The sequence below is a fragment of the Macrobrachium rosenbergii genome, chromosome 49, assembly GCF_040412425.1.
Source record: "Macrobrachium rosenbergii isolate ZJJX-2024 chromosome 49, ASM4041242v1, whole genome shotgun sequence".
Classification (NCBI taxonomy): domain Eukaryota; kingdom Metazoa; phylum Arthropoda; class Malacostraca; order Decapoda; family Palaemonidae; genus Macrobrachium; species Macrobrachium rosenbergii.
Genome location: NC_089789.1, coordinates 32,318,606 through 32,328,605, shown reverse-complemented (window position 1 = coordinate 32,328,605; position 10,000 = coordinate 32,318,606). Strand labels below are relative to the sequence as shown.

The 10,000-nt window shown below is 35.1% G+C and overlaps 1 protein-coding gene across 2 annotated transcripts in view; it reads left to right on the top strand.

Moving 5' to 3' along the window:
* The first annotated feature begins 7,183 nt into the window (after positions 1-7,183).
* LOC136832246 (nephrin-like) overlaps positions 7,184-10,000 on the top strand; it is a 119,642-nt gene continuing 116,825 nt past the window's right edge. Inside the window, exon 1 of one of the 2 annotated variants that reach the window (XM_067093111.1) lies at positions 7,184-7,821. In XM_067093111.1, coding sequence (XP_066949212.1) covers positions 7,764-7,821 — 58 coding nt within the window. In that variant the 5' untranslated portion in view covers positions 7,184-7,763. The remainder of the gene's footprint in view (positions 7,822-10,000) is intronic. The other variant, XM_067093110.1, reaches the window with a different exon arrangement.

The window sequence follows — 10,000 nt, the reverse complement described above, 5'->3', positions numbered from 1 at the left end:
CCATTTTGTTGAGAAAAACATGAAATATTACTTAAACTCAACGTTAAAATAGACTGTTATTATTATTATTATTATTATTATTATTATTATTATTATTATTATTATTATTATTATTATTATTATTATTATTATTATTATTATTATTACTGTTGGTAAGTAAAAATGTCATATCTTCAACTCAAAATTCAAAGTATCTAATTATGAGATTTGAAAAATACAGCGAGAAGAGCCCTGAACTAATAAAAGAAAAGTAAATAATTATTAACTGCTCTCTCTCTCTCTCTCTCTCTCTCTCTCTCTCTCTCTCTCTCTCTCTATATATATATATATATATATATATATATATATATATATATATATATACATATATATATATATATATATATATATATATATATATATATATATATATATATATATATATATATATATATATATATATATATACATACATACATATATATATATATATATATATATATATATATATATATATATATATATATATATATATATATATATATATACGCTAAATGACGACTCAGAATAAAGTAGGTCATTACGAATGGCGATTAAAAGTAGCATGCAGCCTCAGAAATATGCAAAAAAAGCGAAGGAGGAGTATACACAAAACAGTGTTAAGAACTACCAAATGTCTCTGAAATCTAATGCCCCATAGAATAAGGCTGAGGAAGAAGAGATACTCTCTAAGTTACGGGAGACCCTCTTCATTTGAGCTGAACGGCAGACCCCTAATTACTTTTAGAGGACGCCTGAAATTAAGTCAGTAGTATCCTCGCCGCCATTAGTGGTAGCGGAGTTATCAAATTGCTAGGCGTAATGCAAGTAGCTTCATATTATTAAATGTTATTGACAAGATACGAGGGAAGAATAAAATGTTTTCTTCTGTGACTTTTAAATGTGGGTAGATATGTCGCATGCGCCCAAAAAAAATATTATGGTATCTGATGATTTCATTGAAAGAAGGTCAGATTTTCTGGTATTTAGTGAACCTACAGTGAAAGTTTAGATTAAGATATTGGGAACAGGAATAGAAATGTAAATATGTATCCCTCGTTTAATAGAAGTATATACGACAAACGAAGACAGTGTCAGAAATTCTGTAAGGATTATTAAGAGTTAGAGAAACAAGTAAAAAATGTGCCGGAGTTTTTCGGCGCAATCGAGTTTTCCGTACAGCGTATAATGCTGTAAGAAACTGTCAGCCACGGCCCATGAAACTCTCAGCCGCTGCCCATGAAACTTTCAGCCACGGCCCGGTGGTGGCCTGTGTTATTGGCACCTATAACGGTGACAGACGAATACGGCTAAGACTGGGAGTGTCTGGTATTTGAAACTACAAAGAATCTACTTCTAAATCACTTTGTCTTCCATCATCAGGTTTTGATTTATAACTGGATTCTACTTCCTATTATTTTTAATGAACCTCTCTGCCACTTCACCATGAAATTTATTTCGCTTTCAAGAACTCCAGGAAATTTTTAAAATGTCATGAGGGCTAAGGATGAAAATCTATCTACCAAATCTTCCTGCCCTTGTTTACTTTTGCAGTAGGTTTTGATTCTTTTCAAAGCAGAAAGGGTGTTTCTGTAGTTACACTGGTAGTAGGTATTGTGAATTGTGACAATCAACTTTGCATTAAATTTAATTTCACACACACACACACACACACACACACACACACACATATATATATATATATATATATATATATATATATATATATATATATATATATATATATATATATATATATATATATATATATATATATATATATATATATATATATATATATATATTCATTTGCATATACATGCACAAAACCTTAATTCCACTAACGCAAATTTTCACATGAATTACTCTCCGAAATCAAAAGAATGAATAGACGTAAGAGGAAACAATCCTCCAAGGAAACTGATTGCTGGTCTACAATCTGCCTCGTGCTCTTAAGCTATTAGGCAAAAATCAAAACAATTCCCCGGATGACCCCGCTTTCATCAACCTGTGCTGGTCGTTTCGCTTCTGAGTCCGTCTTCAATTTAATTCAGCTGTGTTCTTTTCACTTATGTCACGAGTTTACCCATTATCTTCCTGTGCGCCGGGCATTCACGATTAATATTAATATTCCATATTTCTACCGCGCAATTATTTCATATTTTTCAGCGGCAGATTTTCTGCAGACAATGAAAAATGGTGGAAACTTGCTAATGGGATTCACAATAAATGCAGCTTCATCCGTATTGTCTGGGGACCTGGCATATCACGTCACCGTTGGTAAATTACAAAAGAATGATCGCATACTTGTTTTCTTTATTGCACATTTCCATATGTGGACAGTCATTTACGAAAAGGTAATATAACCTATAAACTCCACACGGCGTCAAAACATGAGTCTAGTTACGGAGTCTTTACTCGCAAGCATTATCTGAACACGATCGACCCTAGAATCCTTTTGCTAGTAAGAACATTATTCAGAAACTGATATCTACACTTTAATAACTGGAGGCTATTTTTATTGAGATTTAAAGGTAACATGGTATTGACAGCTCTCCCGTATACCTCTCGCGGAAAACCTTCAAAGTGACTCAAATTGTTTTGCTTAATTTTAAAATTTTTGTAACGATTCCACATTTTCACTTATTTGTTTGCAAGCATGTATTCGATGAAAACGCTTTACTGGAACGTCCTTTTATAGCCTCCCGCGTACTTATGACAGCTGTAATGTTTGTGAAAAAATCAATGCTGAAATAAAAAAACAAATTAAAATCGTATAAACAGAAAAGTCAGCAACTAAATGAGAGAGTCACGCAGTGCCTTAATTAAGACCTCAGGACTATGAAAACCCTCACTGTTATAGTATTATCTGGATTTATTTCTTTTTTATTTAGACTGTGACATAATTTTCCAAATAAATAACTTTTCAGCAAATATTAACAGTGACCAGTATACAACGCTCCAGCTGGAAAATCACAGCCACCGAAGTATTAGGAAATGGAAAGGAGAATATCACAGTACAGGATTAAACAGCAAGCATTTTAGACCAAACACACGTAACACAAAAGTAGATGAGCGAAGGGAATCTGGAACACGGAAGTAGGAAGAGAATCCGACACAGTGCAGCAGTGTGACGGATACTTTCACTAAACGCTATAGTGCAGTGAGTGTTTAATTCCACGAAACTGTAAATATGAGGACATCGTGACGTGAACTCATTTTAAGCTCTTTCAGGGGATTATCGGCTGAGATACTGAACATCCAACTTCTCCACGAAGCGGAGGAACTTCTACTGATACGCCGAGCATAACCGCGCAAAAGAATACTGAATGATTTACCGGGCATAGCCGAGCAAAGGTACATCGACTGAGTTACCGAGTATAACCGAGCGAAGGAATATTGACTGAATTACCGAGCATAACAAAGGAATGTTGACTGAATTACCAAGCATAACCAAATGAAAGGAATACTGACTGAATTACCCAGCAGAGCCGAGCAAAGGTACATCGACTGAATTACCGAGCATACCCGAGCGAAGGAATATTGACTGAATTACCGAGCATAACCCAGCGAAGGAATGTTGACTGAATTACCGAGCATAACCAAACGAAAGGAATACTAACTGAATTAACCAGCATAGCCGAGCAAAGGTACATCGACTGAATTACCGAGCATACCCGAGCCAAGGAATATTGAATGACTCACCGAGCATAACCAAACGAAAGGAATACTGACTTAATTACCGAGCATAACCGAGCAAAGTTACATCGACTGAATTACCAAGCATAACCGAGGATAGGAACATCGACTGAAACACAGAACAACAGAATATCGATAAAAATACCGATAAAATGAACATCAACTAAAATACATTGACTGAAATAGCCACATTTCTATATTCATTGAAAAATATAAATATATATACATATGTATGCATATATAAATATAAATATATATATGTATATATATACACACATATATATATATATATATTATATATATATATATATATATATATATATATATATATATATATAAACACATACACACACACACACACACACACACACACACACATATATATATATATATATATATATATATATATATATATATATATATATATATATATATATATATATATATATATCAGACACCTAACTTTAGGGGAAAGTTACAAAGAATAAACTTTTGGGATAGAGTTGCTAGCTCATTGCTAATGCCCCCACTGATGATCTAATAATATTGTGGTGGTCACCGGTCCTAAGACTGACCTGATACAATGCTGCTTGACTTTACCGAGAACGAGATCAGCTGTATAGTGAATGTGTTATTATCTGGCATTCATTCGCATCTGGTAACCCACCCAAGCACCAAACAAACCCAAGTTTCATAATTTTACGTATCGTAGGACTGTGAATTCACACCAAGGAAAAGGATGGCAACAAGTACCTGACTTGACAATAACCTATTTTTAGTTTTCTGAAAAGAAAACTATTGTGCCGGCTTTGTCTGCCCGTCCGCACTTTTTCTGTCCGCCCTCAGATCTTAAAAACTACTGAGGTTAGAGGGCTGTAAACTGGTATGTTGATCATCCACCCTCCAATCATCAAGCATACCAAATTGCAGCCCTCTAGCCTCAGTAGTTTTTATCTTATTTAAGGTTAAAGTTAGCCATACTCGTGCTTCTGACAACGATACAGGCCAGGCCACCACCGGGCCGTGGTTAAAGTTTCATGGGACGCGGCTCATACAGCGTTATACCGAGACCACCGAAAGACAGATCTATTTTCGGTGGTCTTGATTATACGCTGTACAGGATACTCGATTGCGCCGAAGAAACTTCGGCGAATTTATACTTGTTTTTTTCTTAATTCCGACATAGAATTTCCAACACCATTTAATACATGCAAAAAATTCTCGAATTTTCCACTTTTTTTTACACCATTAATACATGCAAAAAAAAAGTACTCGAATATTCCACTTTTTTTTTTTGCACCATTTAATACGTGCAAAAATACCCGAATATTCCAGTGAACAGGGGGGCGTTTAACTAAACCACCCATATTAACAGAACTCCCCTATGTAATACGGCAAATGATAATTTGGTATGCAAATAAAATCACATTTACTTTATCACAACGGTCCGGAATTTTTGCTTCCATAATGATATGCCATTAACACCCCCTGTGTATCTGTACATTTTCAAATTAGTACATTTTATCTGCTCTGATTACAATCCGCACTCTCTAAATACTGTTTCAGAGAAGGCGTCAGGTCGCATTAGCTAGGCTCGGGATTCACGATTCTGCGTTTTTAACGATGTTTCATTTTGCGACCTATTTTCATTTGATGTTATTTCATACTTGCTATGTATCTTATTATTTAATACTCGCTTATGAAAAAAAAAATTAACATTATTTACGACTGTTTCTGTTTAATAAGATCGTCATCAGGAGGAGATGATGATTTGATTCCTTTAGTTTTTTTTTTTTTTACATATTTTCTTGTTTTGATTTTAATAAGAATATCATAAAAACATACAATTCACTTTAATAATTCAGACGCCGTATTTGTAAATATAATACAGCTATCATCCAGATGTCAATCCTGGCAAGATACGCTCGAAAATCAAGATGAAATTTTTAAAAGGTAGACAGACAAAAAAAAATTAAATAAACAAATAAATAAATAGCAAGAGAGAGAAAGAGAGAAGAGGGTGGGTCCCTTATCCTTACGCTACCAAAGCAGTTTATCAAATTAGCAAAGCTGGTTTCGGGTGTGCTTTGCAAAGGCATTTCCGCGAAAACAAAACGCACTGTTAAGTAGATTACACAGCACTACGGGCTTACCATAGGAACCGAAAAGGAGAGAGAGAGAGAGAGAGAGAGAGAGAGATTCAATCAGGACTTCTATTTCTGTGCACTCTCATATCTCTGCCTGGTGGGATTTTATTTACTTAAATACTCATTTTCACTAGCGTACCCATCGTCTGAAAAACATGACGGTAATATAAGAGAGGGTAGGAAGCTCTGACTTAAGATACCCTCAGTCGGCAAACTTATATGTGAGGTTAATTGGTGAGTGAACCTGGTCCCGGAGTGGACGACGGCAAGCGTAAACGTGTAATAATTTCCAGTAGACTGCTGATGATATACGCAGGAAAAATGATTCTATTGAGATACATTTGGTATTTATTATTATTATTATTATTATTATTATTATTATTATTATTATTATTATTATTATTATTCCACAAACATTGGAAATCTGTATTTCAACAAAAAGTTAGTACCACTATTAGTAGATGTAATGTGAGGTTGAAAATAATCCGCATATGTTGCACAAACAGAGAGAGAAAACTATTCCAACATTACATTATTTTTCTAGGAAGAATCATTTCATTCTATAACTGTCCATTTCCCACAAAGGGGCCTTAGCTACGTTGAGTGTGTGTGTGTGTGTGTGTGTGTGTGTGTGTGTGTGTGTTTTAGAGTCAGAACTCGAGATAAAAAAAATTCTGACCAGTCGAAGTTGTCCTTGGTACCTGTTTCTGTTATTTAAGGCACAATTGTTTTATCTCTCATTTGCATTTCCATACGCTGTATATACGCACATTGTGCGTCTTAGTTGCAATCGCAGTCTCTCTCTTCCTGTAATTTTATATGGTTAATGAATCTCTCTCTCTCTCTCTCTCTCATGTTGCAATCATCTTTCTCCCTCACTCTCTGTCTCTCGCTCTTCACTCAAGTTACTTTTATCTTTCCCTGTCTCTCTCTCACCTCGAGTTGGAGTTAACTTTCTCTCGCACTCTCAGTGCACGCTGCTTGCAACTTTCTCTCCTCTCGTTCAAATCAATTCACCATCGAAGCTTAATTTGTCACTCTACGCGAAGTCAACCCTTTCATTTTGTATCCGAACCCTCCCCAATATGTTTTTGGGATCGAGCTGTCACCCTCTCTTAGGGAGAAGGTCCAGAGGTACTCAGATACCAATAGGCCTGGCTGGCGAGGGGACACCTTGCCTCATGTCAAAGGGTATGAACGTTGTCTCCTTCCCCTGGTCGTCCGTCGTAGTGAACGTCGTAGGGGTCTTCCTCTGGCGTCGGGGCTGTAGGAGGTGAAGGCACAGTGAGGAGGGGAGGAGGAGGAGGAGGCAAGTGTGAGGAGTTCTTCCCCGTTACACTCCTCCATTCTCCCTCCCCCCTCCTCCTCCTCCCCTACGACCGTGGCCACCACGGTTATTCCAGCCTCCTCAGTACCGCTCCTACGTTCGTGACGAGAGGACCCACGGCGTGTGCGACCCGCGCATCATCATCAGTTCCTCCAGGCCGCCTCTCGCAGAGCGCATCTTCGTCGCTCCGTTAGCTGGATTTATTTCGAAACGACAGTAGATAGAGAGGGGCCCTCTTCGTCTTCTTCTTCTTCTTAAGCAGACACCGCACGGCTCATTTGTCGTTTTTTCTACCGTATTTGTACTCCACGCCGTATGGTCATAGATAGTGATTAGAGAAATATATAGGCTTTTGTAGAACGACAGTGAAAGTAACCAATGAAAATATATTTGTGTGAAATCAAGATTTGGCAGTGTCTACATGTGAACTATGTGGCACGCTAGGTGAAGAGGCCTGTAGATGAAATGCGAGGAAAAACACGTTGCAATGAGTGAGGTGGAAATGAGGCACAGTTCGTAACATTAATCAAATATCGCTCATGTCGACGTCTGGACATTGTTGACACTTCACCATGTCGAAGAGAAACCTGGAACTATTCCTACTCTACTGGATTTCAGCTCTGCATTTAGGTAAGGGCTCGATCATCACAAATTTAAATATCGAAATATAGGACTTGGAGTATTTCCTTCTTTTATGAAATTGTTATCATTCCAGTTTCTGTAGTTTAAGATGAGAATAATTAGATGATATTCTTTATGTTGTTTTGCTTTGAAATGCATGTATGTATGTATGTCAGTTAAATAACAATCATATGATAGATGGCATTTTCTTGAAACTAATCCTGACTTAAATTTTTTTCTAACATGAAGTCTTGCAATGAAATATGTGCACAGTCAATCTCTCTCTCTCTCTCTCTCTCTCTCTCTCTCTCTCTCTCTCTCTCTCTCTCTCTCTCTCTCTCTCTCTTTCTCTCTCTCTCTCTCAATATATATAGATAAATATGAAACTTACTAATAAAAGAACTGAATGCACATGTATTTACATAAACTACTGTTTACACATTTACGTAAATAATATAGATGTAGACTTTATACAATATATTTGAATAGCAAAGGTAAATATTACATATACTTCCTATGTCTAAAGCTGAATTATACATTTACGTAGAGTTTCTGTAGAGTTCAAATACTTCACAGTTCACATCAGAGGATGATTATATGAGGAGAAATATTTCGGCCACTTGATTTATGGTAATAATACGATGCTGAACGTAAATACCCCCCTAATACCCCTCCTGACCTTACAGGAGCCCAAATGCCCCAAGGTTTTAAGTCTCTGGTGGAAACGTTTTGGTAAAAATAGTAATGTTAAAATCAAATGTCATCCATAAAACGAAAAGTTTAAGCAGTGATATATATTGAAAATAATAACAAATATAATTTTTCTTTATTTTGCTGGCATTAGAATACTTCTTTTCCTCTGTATATTTTTAACTAGACGATTTTTTCTATCTTTTCCTGTATTTTCCTGCTAAGAATTTATTCTTACTCCTTTCCTTTGCAAGGAACTATTAGAATGAAAATGTATAAACATAAAATATATATATATATATATATATATATATATATATATATATATATATATATATATGTATATATATATATATATATATATATATATATATATATATATATATATTATTACATTCATATTTTTATATTTTCGTTCAGTGTGAGATTATTTTTTTCACGCTTTTGTCTCTTTGTTCAGCCCGTGATAAGATTTTTTTTTTGTTCTTTCTATTCCATCGTTCAGTCTGAGATAAGATATATGGAAATATATATACTAGGTCCTTTTAGATAAGTTACCCAGGACCACCACCGCCAGCTGATTAAAAAGTCGAGGTGCCGAAAATTAAATTCTGTTGTTGAAAAGGCAAGATTAAGTGAGGTGGCTGTGAAGTGGATGTAGTAAAGATCTCTCTCTCTCTCTCTCTCTCTCTCTCTCTCTCTCTCTCTCTCTCTCTCTATGCATAAAAACACTTATTAATAAAAGGTGGAAATTACAATACCCTCTCTCTCACTCTCTCTCTCTCTCTCTCTCAAACACACACGAGCATTAATATACACAAAATACAGGTAAATATGAATAAGTTACATTTACTGAGGCAAAAAAATAATAACAAAAAGATTTAATATTCTCTCTCTCTCTCTCTCTCTCTCTCTCTCTCTCTCTCTCTCTCTCTCTCTCTCTCTCTCGCTATAAAAAACAGACACACAAAGAAATGATAAAGGAGTAAATACAATCATTCTCTCTCTCTCTCTCTCTCTCTCTCTCTCTCTCTCTCTCTCTCTCTCTCTCATAAACAGACAGACTGACATACAATGGTATTATTCGGGAACCTAGTACAATATTGTCTCTCCTATTCATACAAAGACGCGCGTGCGCGCGCACACACTAAATGAATAATGATTTTACACCGACCTGGGATAAGAATGAATTAATCCTAGTTTCTAAGAAATGAAGACAGATTTTTAATGAAATAGGATGTCACTGAAGAATGTGAAATCACGACATTGGATTACAGGAAAAACTGAGTTGCAAGTACATCCTCAGGCAATAAAATATAGAGCAAAAAAAAGAATAAATAAGTAATATTATATATATATATATATATATATATATATATATATATATATATATACATATATATACATATAAACTCATATACATATATATATATATATATATATATATATATATATATATATATATATACATACGTATATATATATATATATATATATA